Source organism: Chiloscyllium punctatum, chromosome 49, assembly GCF_047496795.1.
Source record: "Chiloscyllium punctatum isolate Juve2018m chromosome 49, sChiPun1.3, whole genome shotgun sequence".
Taxonomy (NCBI): Eukaryota; Metazoa; Chordata; class Chondrichthyes; order Orectolobiformes; family Hemiscylliidae; genus Chiloscyllium; species Chiloscyllium punctatum.
This window is the reverse complement of record NC_092787.1, coordinates 28,972,964-28,988,519: the sequence shown is the minus strand read 5'-3', so window position 1 is coordinate 28,988,519 and position 15,556 is coordinate 28,972,964. Positions and strand designations below refer to the sequence as shown.

The 15,556-nt window shown below is 53.5% G+C and overlaps 1 protein-coding gene across 2 annotated transcripts in view; it reads left to right on the top strand.

The window, feature by feature from the left end:
• col5a1 (procollagen, type V, alpha 1) overlaps positions 1 to 15,556 on the top strand; it is a 551,133-nt gene that overhangs the window by 462,795 nt on the left and 72,782 nt on the right. For both annotated transcript variants that reach the window (XM_072566092.1, XM_072566091.1), the window contains exons 41-46: positions 1,950 to 2,003; positions 3,138 to 3,245; positions 3,809 to 3,916; positions 4,852 to 4,905; positions 6,304 to 6,357; positions 6,449 to 6,556. In XM_072566092.1, the coding sequence (XP_072422193.1) occupies positions 1,950 to 2,003; positions 3,138 to 3,245; positions 3,809 to 3,916; positions 4,852 to 4,905; positions 6,304 to 6,357; positions 6,449 to 6,556 (486 nt within the window). The remainder of the gene's footprint in view (positions 1 to 1,949; positions 2,004 to 3,137; positions 3,246 to 3,808; positions 3,917 to 4,851; positions 4,906 to 6,303; positions 6,358 to 6,448; positions 6,557 to 15,556) is intronic.

Below are 15,556 nucleotides of genomic sequence, written 5' to 3'. Positions count from 1 at the left end.
CCGTCTTCACTCCAATGAGAAAAGCCCTCACTCTCTCAACCTTTCTTCATAAGACATACTCTCCAGTCCAGGCAGCATCCTAGTAAATCTCCTCTGCACCCTCTCGAAAGCTTCCACATCCTTTCCATAATGAGGCAACCAGAACTGAACACAATATTCCAAGTGTGGTCTAACCAGGGCTCTCTAGAGCTGCAGCATAACCTTGAGGCTCTTAAACTCAATCCCCCTGCTAATGAAAGCCAACACACCATACACCTTCTTAACAATCCTATCAACTTGGGTGGCAACTTTGAGGGGTCTATGCACATGGACCCCAAGATCCCTCTGTTCCTCCACACTGCCAAGAATCCTGCCTTTAACCCTATAATCTGCGTTCAAATTAAACCTTCCAAAATGAATCACTTCACACTTTTCCAGGTTGATCTCCACCTGCCACTTCTCAGCCCAGTTCTGCATCCTGTCAATGTCCCATTGCAACCTGCAACAGCCTCCACACTATCCACAACTCCACCAACCTTCATGTCATCAGCAAATTTACTAACTCACCCTTCCACTGTCTCATCCAAGTCATTTAAAAAAATCACAAATAGCAGAGGTCCCAGAACCGATCCCTGTGGAACACCACTGGTCACCAAGCTCCAGGCTGAATACTTTCCATTTACCACCACCCTCTGTCTTCTACGGGCCAGCCAATTCTGTATCCAGACAGCCAAATGCCCCCGTATCCTATGCCTCCTTACTTTCTGAATGGGCCTACCATGTGGAACCTTATCAATCGCCTTGCTACAATCCATGTACACCACATCCACTGCTCTACCTTCATCGATGTGTTTTGTCACATTGTCAAAGAATTCAATAGGCTTGTGAGGCATGACCTGCCCCTCACAGGGCCATGCTGACTGTCTCTAATTCAGCTATGGCTTTCCAAACCCTGTCTCTCAGAATCCTCTCCAATAATTTGCCCACCACCGACATAAGACTAACTAGTCTGTAATTCCCAGGGTTGTCCCTATTCCCTTTCTTGAACAAGAGAATAACATTTGCCGCCCTTTAGGATCTGGCTGTGTTATGACAGATTACTGGGATCTGAGTGTGGGAGGGTGAGATTACAGATTTAGAGATGACTGGATCTGACTGGGGAGTAAGACATTACTGGAATCTAGTTAGAGGTGAGCCATTACTGGGATCTGGCTGTGGTGAGAGAGATTCTGGGATCTGGTTGTGGGTATGGATTTCCTTGGAGTGGGGGCATTCCTTTGGGTTGCACCAGGAAACTCAGTTTCTGTGTGTCAAGCTCCCGAGAATATTTCTGTTTGATAGCCGCGGAATGTAGTTCAGTGCAATTCGGAATTGGTCAAATGTTGCACGAGTAAAAAACCGGGGGCATTGTCCTCTGATCAGTGGGGCTGAGAGAGATCAAAGGGAGCTGAACCCTGTGTTGTGTAGCTATGCAAAGGTGATCAAGTCCCACTGGATCCAATCTGCCAAAGCCCACACCAAAACCACAGTATGGCAGCTTGCTCTGAGTCAGTTAGAACAGAACAAAAGGACAGATTTGCCAATGTACAAACAAGACCCTTCAAGCTCACTCCACCTTTCGATTTGATAATTTCTAATTTTAACTTCAACTCAACATTGCTGTATATCTCCAGTAATCTTTCAAACTCCTGACCATCAAGAATCTATCAACCTGTCTCTTTAAAATATTTAAAGATTCTGCATCCAATGCCTTTTGAGCAAGGAAATTCCAGCAATCCAAAGATTTGTTTGATCTCCAGGGATCTGTGGGGAATATGGAGTCAAGGTCGAAGATCAGCCATAATCACACTGAATGCTGGAACAGGGCTGGAAGGGACAAATGGTCGAATTTTGCTGCTGTTTTTTGATAAATTTACATTTGGCAGATTCAGTAGTGATTTTTGTTTTTCTCTCTCTCTCTCTGCGCACAGGGTCAGATTGGTTTGAAAGGCAGTGAGGGACCTCCTGGGCCCCCAGGCCCCCTGGTAAGTGAGAATCCTAGGAGCAGCCACTCCACAATTAGTGTTGTCAACTCTAACTGGATCTCTCCTTTATGTGACCCCCATTCTGTTCCTTCAGCCTCCAGACATTCATTGCCAGCATCTCCAATACTTTAATAATTAGTAAATGGGAATGTTAACCCAACATGGGAAGTAAATACAACATTTTAATTCCTGGAGATTGCAGGTTAATCCTGGAGGTTTGAGGGCTCCACCAATCCACATTGGTAAAGTCCGGGAATGTTGTAAAAGGGGATGCTTTCAGTGGGGGGTGGTCGCTTGTGATTCCTCACTCTTGTCACGAAGCCTTAGACCGCTCAATCTGAAAGAGAATAGTTCCTGTATATCCCCTCGTTCTGAATCTCTTCAGTCAGTCAATCACAGGTACTGTCTCACTTTCCAATGACTACTGCTAATGGACAAAGACTGATCCGGAACTGCAGTTGTCGAGTTTTCCAGTGAGAAGGGTTTACAAAGAGTTTTAGAGGATAACACAAAGTGTTAAACCTGTTATCTTTCAGAAGGTACCGTGCTATGTCAGCATTTCCCTCGGTTTCTGGACAGAGGCGGACCAAACAGCCAACGTCGGCTGGTGCAAAGTTGAGGCCTTTGCACACAGGGTCCTGGGTGAAACCTTAAGGCCCATCCAACACTCCCCCTCCTCCCTGCCCTTCACTTACTGCTCACAGCAAGCAGTTCATTCGCTGGAGGTGGAGGAGGAGATTTGGGCATGGGGAAGCAAGTTTGTTTTCAGGGCGGTGAGGGAAACAGTGACCTGTCACACAGCTCCAACTGACCCAGGGTCTAACAAGGCCCACCAGCCTCAAGCAAGAGCAGACACCTCCCAGACACAGAAAGGACTGGGGAATTTGGAATATGTAAGAACCTGCGAGATCCAAGCCTAACGTTTGGATTCTGCTGCTCAGGACACATTGGCAGGGGCTGTGTGGCCAAAGTGTCTGTACCCATTTCTGCAATCTCCCCACAGGCTCTGGCCTAACCTCAACCCCAGGAACACCCTGTCCTCTCAAGCCAGTCCTTTCAGAGTTACATATCTAGAATGTCCCGGATTGAAGGTGACGTTTCTCGTTTTAACCTAGAGCTGTGTTGTTTCTGAAGGGCTCTCCAGGTGATCGTGGGCAGGCTGGGCCGGCAGGACCCATCGGACTCCCTGGGCGACCTGGCCCTCAAGGGCCCCCAGGCCCTGCTGGTGAAAAGGGAGCCCCTGTAAGTACAGCTTCTCCTGATTGTACCCTTCGTCTGTATATTGTCCATGTACCAGCTACTGTGCTATCCATTCAATGTCAATTCCCCTCTCCATGTACCTTCATTTGTATGTTCTATGAATGTACTTGAATCTATGTACACTGTGCTTTCACAATATTCCACACTCTGTGTCTCGCCTGCTCCCTCTTTGATGTTCACCCTTGGTCTTCTCTGTAGCTATGTCACGGTAGTTCCCAGAATCTCACCTTAGGACTGAAATCCTGCACAATTACAATGAACATTTGAAGCAAGGCCCACTGAGGGGACCTGCCTCCCAGTTTGGGTGGGCTCGATGCAGTCATTGTGCCAGCAACATCAATAGTAAAGGTTGATCCCAAGGAGCAGATTGGCCATCTTTGGATCCATCTTTCAAGCTTTTGATACCATTGATGAACATCAGCAACCTGGACAAAGGGGTTTGAGACTCCTTCAGATGATAGCGGGCTGTCTGTCTCTCAGTTCAGATATCAGGTTGGGGTATACATTGACTCCTCACTGCTTCTCTCTCCTCCTTCTGCTTGCAGGGTGAGAAAGGACCTCAGGGACCAGCAGGTCGTGATGGGGTCCAGGGTCCTGTTGGTCTCCCAGGTCCAGCTGGCCCATCAGGGCCACCAGGGGAAGACGGAGATAAGGTGAGAACCCAACCACTGGCTTGTCATCAGATGCTTCACTTAGTATAGCAGCACATGCTAAGGAGGTCATGCAGTGAGCAAACACTCCCCTGTGCTAACTGGAAGGCTGTAGGAGCATCGGGCAGGGTGGAAACAAATCGACACAGACAGGACCAATCTGAGAGGTTAAGCAAAAATAATAAACTGGGGGTCTCCCTTCTAGAAAAGAAAAGGCTGAGGGATGACCTTAATGTGGTTTCTCATATCATGAAAGACTTTGATCGGGTCAATGTAGAGAGTGACTCATGAGGAAGGTTAAAACTCAAGGCCGTCAGTGTTAGGCAGGAAGGAAGTTCCCAATGGCCAGGGAGTTCAGAACCAGCGGGTCACAGTCTAAAGGTACAGGGTGGGCCATTTAGGACAGTAATGAGGAGCAATATCTTCACCCAGAGAGTGGGGAGCCTGTGGAGTTCTCTGCCACAGAAATTGGTTGACACTAAAACATTAAGTGTTTTCAAGAAGGCATTAGATCAAGTTCTTAGGACTAAAGGGATCAAAGGGTATGGGGAGAAAATGGGGACAGGGGCGTGAGTTGGATGATCAGCTATGATCAAATTGCATGGTGGAGCAGCCTCGAAGGGCCGAATGGCCTACTGCTCCTCCTAGTTTCTATGTATGATAGTTGAATAATCTGGTAGGGAATCCAGGAGAAGCTTTATCCAGAGAGCAGAAAGACAGCGGAATAAAAGCAGAAATTGCTGTGGAAACTCAGCAAGTTTGGCAGTATCAGCGGAGAGCAAAACAGGGTTGAAGTTTGGAGCTCAGTGACCCTTCTTTGGAAATCTAACTTTGAGTGCATTCCTAGGGAGGCTGGTTAAAGATAGGACAGGTGTAAGAGCGAGAGGGTTAGGCTTGATTTGAAAACCAATGGCTCTTGATGTAATTTCTCCTTTCAGGGTGAAGCTGGTGAGGCAGGACAGAAAGGCAGCAAAGGTGACAAGGGTGAACAGGTAAGAGCTGGCATCATGGGCTCAGTATAAACTGAGAGAACTGTGGATGCTGTAAAGTCACAAACAGGAATAGAAACTGTTGCAATAGAAACGTTCAGCAGGCCTGGCAGCATCTGTGGAGAGAACCAGAACCCCACGGGCCATGTGGGTGATACGAAAATGGCCCTCATCTCGCCCCCCCCCACCCCATCCCTCACCAGCTGTCTGGGTTAGCTTATGTCAGTATCGCCTTGCACGAGTGACAGATATTTCTGGGGACGCTAAGTAACAATGCTTTCAGATTTAGTGCTCCCCAGAGCTCTTTTTGTTAGTGATCAGTACAGGAACGAACAGGTCTCACCATGTGGTCTCGAGAAAAGCTGACTGAGGAACACCCAGCACAGTACAGTAGCTGGTCCCAGCTCAGGAGGGAAATGAGAAGATGGAGAACCAGAGCTATTACTGGGCAGATATCAGATCAGAATGAGATGTTCAAATGATGGCCTGTTTATAATTTAACTCCATGTAACCCCAAGGGACTGTGCCCTGACTGTTTTTTGGAGTTATAAGAAATTGGGCAGATGAGACTGGGTGATCTGCGATAGGATGGGGAGATCCCTGGGCATTGTCCCTGGATCTATGTCCATCTCTTCAACGGGAAGGAGCAACACTTGGCTCTAACTTTTCAGCAAATGTGCTCCTGACTGGATTGGAATCCTCCTCCTTTTGAGGAGATTAAAGGTGCACTTGTACCTTTCTGGGCAGGAGTGGTGAGGTAGTGGTGATGTCCCTGGACTAGCATCCCAGAGTCCCAGGTTTCAAGTCCCACCACAGTAGCTGGTGGGAAGTAAATTGCCTTAATGAAATCCAATTGAAACCTCCTCACAGCCGTGGTGACTGGGAAACCATCATCAATTGTTGTATAAACCTATCGCTGCTGTCCTTCAAGAAAATCTGCTCTCTTTACCTGGTCTGGCCAATGTGTGACTCCACAACCACAGCAATGTATTTGATTCTTAACTGCCCTTTGAAATGAAATAGCTAGCCACTCAGTTCAAGGGCAACAAAGGCTGGCCTTGCCAGGATGCCCACATGCCATGAAGGAATGAGGAGCCCTATTTCCAGTACCTTCACTTGGCTCCAGTGTGGATGGATGTGACTCTGCAACTGCCCTTATCAAGGAGAAAACGGGCAAGCGTCAACCTGAATGAGGACAAAACAGATTCCTGCTTCCCCCTGATAATGAATGCTGATTTGACCCTTCTCTGAAGCTGGGTTTTACTCCCATGTTTGAACAGGGGTAAGTCTGTGTTGTGATGAGGGACTACTGGATGTGATGGCGTGTGATCCTTTCAATTGGCTTATGTCTTTGACACAGTTCCTCTTCCTGAAGCTGGCTGTTTGATCATCTCTTTACAGGGTCCACCTGGTCCGTCAGGACCTCAAGGCCCCATTGGACAACCTGGACCAGCTGTGAGTACCACATCATTTCCTGGCACAGTCACGTTTGGGTGAGGAGCCTCCGCGAGAAGCTTCTGACTCTGAGACCTCATTTGTTTTTTAGGGTGCAGATGGAGAGCCTGGTCCGAGAGGACAACAAGGTCTCTTTGGCCAGAAAGGTGATGAAGGCCCAAGGGGTTTCCATGGTCCTCCTGGTCCAGTTGGTCTTCAGGTAAGTTAAAGCATCCCTTTCAGTCATTGCAACTGGATCACAGCTGCCTGGCAGAGAGCTGCTAATTCATTCGGAAACCTCTGATCAATTGGATCAATTTTGGTTGAGAATTCCTTGGGTCTGCATCTTGTAATGACCATGATGTGGAAGTACCGGTGTTGGACTGAGGGGAACAGACAGGTTTATTTGAAACCACAAGCTTTTGGATCTGAGAAAGGAGCAGCGCTCTGAAAGCTAGTGCTTCTAAATAAATCTGTTAGTCTATAACCTGGTGTCGTGTGATCTCTGACTTTGAAATGAACAAGGAAACACACAGAGTGACATGCTTCACCCACTAATGGTCAGTTTTCACTCTTGTCTGAAGCTCCTAATCCCTTCTTTGAAGCCCCATAGATTTTGTTGATAACTGTCCTCATAGCCAAGATCACAGGTATCAGGCAGGGGCTTTGAATGTCTCCATGATCTGTGACTCTCTTTAGAAGCTGTCAGTTCACTCAGATACAAACTCAATGTTAGGTTAGGTAGGGAATGCTACTGTCCTGTGTGCGACCTTCAACACAACCTGTTTAATACATTCAACACTTGGTACAGGATTAATGAAGACAGCTGGTTTCAACAGATCGAGTGGGGGTAGGGGGTGGGGGGCAGGCTGGCGTCTATCTGTGAACCTTTAAAACTGATGAGATAACATGAGAAAACAGTTAAAAACAACATAAAATTAAAAATCGCATTGAGTCCGTGCCACCAAAACTACACGACAACCAACAAGCCCCCCTTCACTACACACCACACCCCCCACCTGCCTCCAGCCTCCCACACATCACCCCTACACCCCCCAACATCACCCTACACCCCTCCACACACACCCCCACACACACCCCCGACATCACCCCTACACCCCCCAACATCACCCTACACCCCTCCACACACCCCCACACACACCCCCGAATCACCGTACACACGCCCACACACCCCCCAACACACCCCCCAACATCACCCTACACATTCCACACACCCCCCGACATCTCCCCTTCACCCCTCCACACAACCCCACACACATCCCTGACATCACCCTACATACGCCCACACACTCCTCAACACATCCCCCGACATCACCCCTACATTCCCCCACACACCCCCCGACATCTCCCCTACACACCTCAAAGACCCCCCAACACACCCCCGACATCACCCTACACACCCCCATACACCCCTCCACACACCCCCCCACACACCCCCCGACATCACCCTATACACCCCTACACACCCCCCGACACACCCCTCGACATCACCCTACACACCCTTCGACATCACCCTACACACCCCCACACACCCCCGACATCACCCCTATACACCCCCCCACACTCCCCGACATTACCCCAACACCCCCCCACACACCCCCCAACATCACCCCTACGCATCCCTCTAAACACCCCCCAACATCACCCCTACACACCTCCACACACACCCCCGACATCACCCCTACACCCCCCCACACACACCCCGACATCACCCCTACACCCCCCCACACACACCCCGACATAACCCCTACACCCCCCCACACGCACCCCGACATCACACCTACATCCCCCACACACACCCCGACATCACCCCTACACACCCCCACACACCCCCCGACATTACCCCTACACACCCCCACACACACCCCGACATTACCCCTACACCCCCCCCACACACCCCGACATTACCCCTACACCCCCCCCACACACCCCGACATTACCCCTACACCCCCCCACACACCCCGACATCACCCCTACACCCCCCCACACACCCCCCGACATCACCCCTACACACCCCCACACACCCCCCGACATTACCCCTACACACCCCCACACACACCCCGACATTACCCCTACACCCCCCCCACACACCCCGACATTACCCCTACACCCCCCCCACACACCCCGACATTACCCCTACACCCCCACACACACCCCGACATCACCCCTACACCCCCCCACACACCCCCCGACATTACCCCTACACATCCCCACACACACCCCGACATTACCCCTACACCCCCCCCCCACACACCCCGACATTACCCCTACACCCCCCCCCACACACCCCGACATTACCCCTACACCCCCCCCACACACCCCCCGACATCACCCCTACACCCCCCCACACACCCCCCGACATTACCCCTACACCCCCCCACACACACCCCGACATTACCCCTACACACCCCCACACACACCCCGACATTACCCCTACACCCCCCCCCACACACCCCGACATTACCCCTACACCCCCCCCACACACACCCCGACATCAACCCTACACACCCCACACACACCCTGACATCACCCCTACACCCCCTCACACACCACCCGACATCACCCCTACACCCCCTCACACACACCCCGACATCACCCCTACGCACCCACACACAACCCAGTGACATCACCCCTACACCCCTCCACACACACCCCCCGACATCACCCCTACACCCCCCCACACACCCCCCGGCATCACCCCTACACCCTTCCACACACATCCTGACATCACCCCTACACCCCCCCACACACCCCCCGACATCACCCCTACCCCCCAACATCACCCCTACACCCCCACACACCCCCCGATATCACCCCTACAACCCCACACACCCCCCGACATCACCCCTACCCCCCAACATCACCCCTACACCCCCACACACACCCCGATATCACCCCTACAACCCCACACACCCCCCGACATCACCCCTACACCCCAACATCACCCCTACATCCCCACACACACCCTGACATCACCCCTACACCACCTCACACCTCCACCGACATCACCCCTACACACCCCACACACCCCCCGATATCACCCCTACACCCCCCACACACCCCCCGACATCACCCCTACACCCCCCCACACACACCCCGACATCACCCCTACACCCCAACATCACCCCTACACCCCCACACACCCCCCGATATCACCCCTACACCCCCCACACACCCCCCGACATCACGTCTACACTCCCACACTCACCACCCGACATCACACTCCCCCCACCACATACCCCCGACATCACCCCTACACCCCCCCCACCCATCTAAACCCAACTACATCCTCCAAACACACCCAGATACCCCCTACACCCCCACACACATCCCACCTACACCCCCCACACCAGTCCTCACAACAGTCCCGACACCAATCCCCTACACCAGTCCCCTACACCAGTCCCCTACAACAGTCCCTTACACCAGTCCCCTACACCAGTCCCCTACACCAGTCCCCTACACCAGTCCCTTACACCAGTCCCCTACACCAGTCCCCTACACCAGTCCCCTACACCAGTCCCTTACACCAGTCCCCTACAACAATCCCTTACACCAGTCCCCTACACCAGTCCCCTACAACAGTCCCTTACACCAGTCCCCTACACCAGTCCCCTCCACCGGTCCCCGACACCAGTCCCTTACAACAGTCCCCTACACCAGTCCCTTACACCCGTCCCCTCCACCAGTCCCTTACACCAGTCCCTTACACCAGTCCCCTACACCAGTCCCTTACACCAGTCCCTTACACCAGTCCCTTACACCAGTCCCTTACACCAGTCCCCTACACCAGTCCCCTACACCAGTACCCTACACCAGTCCCCTACACCAGTCCCTTACACCCGTCCCCTACACCAGTCCCCTACACCAGTCCCCTACACCGGTCCCCTACACCAGTCCCTTACAACAGTCCCCTACACCAGTCCCTTACACCCGTCCCCTACACCAGTCCCCTACAACAGGCCCTTACACCAGTCCCCTACACCGGTCCCCTACACCAGTCCCCTACACCAGTCCCTTACACCAGTCCCCTACACCAGTCCCTTACACCCGTCCCCTACACCAGTCCCCTACAACAGGCCCTTACAACAGTCCCCTACACCGGTCCCTTACAACCGTCCCCTACACCAGTCCCCTACACCAGTCCCCTACACCAGTCCCTTACACCCGTCCCCTACACCAGTCCCCTACACCAGTCCCTTACACCAGTCCCCTACACCAGTCCCTTACAACAGTCCCCTACACCAGTCCCCTACACCAGTCCCCTACAACAGGCCCTTACAACAGTCCCCTACACCGGTCCCTTACAACCGTCCCCTACACCAGTCCCCTACACCAGTCCCCTACACCAGTCCCCTACACCAGTCCCCTACACCATTCCTTTACAACAGTCCCCTACACCAGTCCCCTACACCAGTCCCCTACACCAGTCCCTTACAACAGTCCCCTACACCAGTCCCTTACACCCGTCCCCTACACCAGTCCCTTACACCAGTCCCCTACACCAGTCCCCTACACCAGTCCCTTACACCAGTCCCTTACACCAGTCCCATCCACCAGTCCCCTACACCAGTCCCCTACATCAGTCCCCTACACCAGTCCCTTACAACAGTCCCTTACACCAGTCCCTTACATCAGTCCCTTACACCAGTCCCCTACACCAGTCCCCTACACCAGTCCCTTACACCAGTCCCTTACACCAGTCCCCTACACCAGTCCCCTACATCAGTCCCCTACACCAGTCCCCTACACCAGTCCCTTACAACAGTCCCTTACAACAGTCCCTTACACCAGTCCCCTACACCAGTCCCCTACACCAGTCCCTTACACCAGTCCCCTACACCAGTCCCTTACAACAGTCCCTTACACCAGTCCCTTACATCAGTCCCTTACACCAGTCCCCTACACCAGTCCCTTACAACAGTCCCTTACACCAGTCCCCGACACCAGTCCCCAACACCAGTCCCCTACACCATTCCTTTACAACAGTCCCCTACACCAGTCCCCTACACCAGTCCCCTACACCAGTCCCTTACAACAGTCCCCTACACCAGTCCCCTACACCAGTCCCCTACACCAGTCCCTTACAACAGTCCCCTACACCAGTCCCTTACACCCGTCCCCTACACCAGTCCCTTACACCAGTCCCCTACACCAGTCCCCTACACCAGTCCCTTACACCAGTCCCTTACACCAGTCCCTTACACCAGTCCCCTACACCAGTCCCCTACACCAGTCCCCTACACCAGTCCCTTACAACAGTCCCTTACACCAGTCCCTTACATCAGTCCCTTACACCAGTCCCCTACACCAGTCCCCTACACCAGTCCCTTACACCAGTCCCTTACACCAGTCCCCTACACCAGTCCCCTACACCAGTCCCTTACAACAGTCCCCTACACCAGTCCCCTACACCAGTCCCTTACAACAGTCCCCTACACCAGTCCCTTACAACAGTCCCTTACACCAGTCCCCTACACCAGTCCCTTACACCAGTCCCCTACACCAGTCCCCTACACCAGTCCCCTACACCAGTCCCCTACAACAGGCCCTTACAACAGTCCCCTACACCGGTCCCCTACACCGGTCCCCTACACCGGTCCCTTACAACAGTCCCCTACACCAGTCCCCTACACCAGTCCCTTACACCCGTCCCCTACACCAGTCCCCTACACCAGTCCCCTACACCAGTCGCTTACAACAGTCCCCTACACCGGTCCCCTACACCGGTCCCTTACAACAGTCCCCTACACCAGTCCCTTACAACAGTCCCCTACACCAGTCCCTTACACCCGTCCCCTACACAAGTCCCTTACACCAGTCCCCTACACCAGTCCAGTCCCCTACACCAGTCCCCTACACCAGTCCCTTACACCAGTCCCTTACACCAGTCCCTTACAACAGTCCCCTACACCAGTCCCCTACACCAGTCCCTTACACCAGTCCCTTACACCAGTCCCCTACACCAGTCCCCTACACCAGTCCCCTACACCAGTCCCTTACACCAGTCCCTTACACCAGTCCCCTACACCAGTCCCTTACACCAGTCCCCTACACTAGTCCCCTACACCAGTCCCCTACACCAGTCCCCTACACCAGTGCCTTACAACAGTCCCCTCCACCAGCCCCCTACACCAGTCCCTTACAACAGTCCCCTACACCAGTCCCTTACAACAGTCCCTTACACCAGTCCCCTACACCAGTCCCTTACACCAGTCCCCTACACCAGTCCCCTACACCAGTCCCCTACACCATTCCTTTACAACAGTCCCCTACACCAGTCCCTTACACCCGTCCCCTACACCAGTCCCTTACACCAGTCCCCTACACCAGTCCCTTACACCAGTCCCCTACACCAGTCCCCTACACCAGTCCCCTACACCAGTCCCTTACACCCGTCCCCTACACCAGTCCCTTACACCAGTCCCCGACACCAGTCCCTTACACCAGTCCCTTACACCAGTCCCCTACACCAGTCCCCTACACCAGTCCCCTACACCAGTCCCTTACACCAGTCCCTTACACCAGTCCCCTACACCAGTCCCTTACACCAGTCCCCTACACTAGTCCCCTACACCAGTCCCCTACACCAGTCCCCTACACCAGTGCCTTACAACAGTCCCCTCCACCAGCCCCCTACACCAGTCCCTTACAACAGTCCCCTACACCAGTCCCTTACAACAGTCCCTTACACCAGTCCCCTACACCAGTCCCTTACACCAGTCCCCTACACCAGTCCCCTACACCAGTCCCCTACACCAGTCCCCTACACCAGTCCCTTACAACAGTCCCCTATACCAGTCCCTTACACCCGTCCCCTACACCAGTCCCTTACACCAGTCCCCTACACCAGTCCCTTACACCAGTCCCCTACACCAGTCCCCTACACCAGTCCCCGACACCAGTCCCTTACACCAGTCCCTTACACCAGTCCCTTACACCAGTCCCCTACACCAGTCCCTTACACCAGTCCCTCACATCAGTCCCTTACACCAGTCCCTTACACCAGTCCCTTACACCAGTCCCTTACACCAGTCCCCTACACCAGTCCCCTACACCAGTCCCCTACACCAGTCCCTTACAACAGTCCCTTACACCAGTCCCTTACAACAGTCCCCTACACCAGTCTCTTACACCAGTCCCCTACACCAGTCCCCTACACCAGTCCCCTACACCAGTCCCCTACACCAGTCCCTTACAACAGTCCCTTACACCAGTCCCTTACATCAGTCCCTTACATCAGTCCCTTACAACAGTCCCTTACACCAGTCCCTTACACCAGTCCCCTACACCAGTCCCTTACACCAGTCCCCTACACCAGTCCCCTACACCAGTCCCTTACAACAGTCCCCTACACCAGTCCCCTACACCAGTCCCCTACACCAGTCCCCTACACCAGTCCCTTACAACCGTCCCCTACACCAGTCCCCTACACCAGTCCCTTACACCAGTCCCTTACAACAGTCCCCTACACCAGTCCCCTACACCAGTCCCCTACAACAGTCCCCAACACCAGTCCCTTTCACCAGTACCCTACACCAGTCCCTTACACCAGTCCCCTACACCAGTCCCCTACACCGGTCCCTTACAACAGTCCCCTACATCAGTCCCCTACACCAGTCCCCTACACCAGTCCCTTACAACAGTCCCCTATACCAGTCCCTTACACCCGTCCCCTACACAAGTCCCTTGCACCAGTCCCCTACACCAGTCCCTTACACCAGTCCCCTACACCAGTCCCCGACACCAGTCCCTTACACCAGTCCCCTACACCAGTCCCTTACACCAGTCCCCTACACCAGTCCCTTACACCAGTCCCTTACATCAGTCCCTTACACCAGTCCCTTACACCAGTCCCTTACACCAGTCCCTTACACCAGTCCCCTACACCAGTCCCCTACACCAGTCCCATACACCAGTCCCTTACAACAGTCCCTTACACCAGTCCCTTACATCAGTCCCTTACATCAGTCCCTTACAACAGTCCCTTACACCAGTCCCTTACACCAGTCCCCTACACCAGTCCCTTACACCAGTCCCCTACACCAGTCCCCTACACCAGTCCCTTACAACAGTCCCCTACACCAGTCCCCTACACCAGTCCCCTACACCAGTCCCCTACACCAGTCCCTTACAACCGTCCCCTACACCAGTCCCCTACACCAGTCCCTTACACCAGTCCCTTACAACAGTCCCCTACACCAGTCCCCTACACCAGTCCCCTACAACAGTCCCCAACACCAGTCCCTTTCACCAGTCCCCTACACCAGTCCCTTACACCAGTCCCCTACACCAGTCCCCTACACCGGTCCCTTACAACAGTCCCCTACATCAGTCCCCTACACCAGTCCCTTACACCAGTCCCTTACAACAGTCCCTTACACCAATCCCCTACACCAGTCCCTTACACCAGTCCCTTACAACAGTCCCCTACATCAGTCCCCTACACCTGTCCCTTACACCAGTCCCCTACATCAGTCCCCTACACCAGTCCCTTACACCAGTCACTTACAACAGTCCCTTACACCAGTCCCCTACACCAGTCCCCTACACCAGTCCCTTACACCAGTCCCCTACATCAGTCCCCTACACCAGTCCCTTACACCAGTCCCTTACAACACTCCCCTACACCAGTCCCTTACAACAGTCCCCTACACCAGTCCCTTACACCAGTCCCCTACACCAGTCCCTTACACCAGTCCCCTACACCAGTCCCCTACACCAGTCCCTTACACCCGTCCCCTACACCAGTCCCCTACAACAGTCCCTTACAACAGTCCCCTACACCGGTCCCCTACACCAGTCCCTTACAACCGTCCCCTACACCAGTCCCCTACAACAGTCCCTTACAACAGTCCCCTACACCAGTCCCCTACACCAGTCCCTTACACCAGTCCCTTACACCAGTCCCTTACAACCGTCCCCTACACCAGTCCCCTACACCAGTCCCTTACACCAGTCCCTTACAACAGTCCCCTACACCAGTCCCCTACACCAGTCCCTTACACCCGTCCCCTACACCAGTCCCCTACAACAGTCCCTTACAACAGTCCCCTACACCAGTCCCCTACACCAGTCCCTTACACCAGTCCCTTACACCAGTCCCTTACAACCGTCCCCTACACCAGTCCCCTACACCAGTCCCTTACACCAGTCCCTTACAACAGTCCCCTACACCAGTCCCCTACACCAGTCCCCT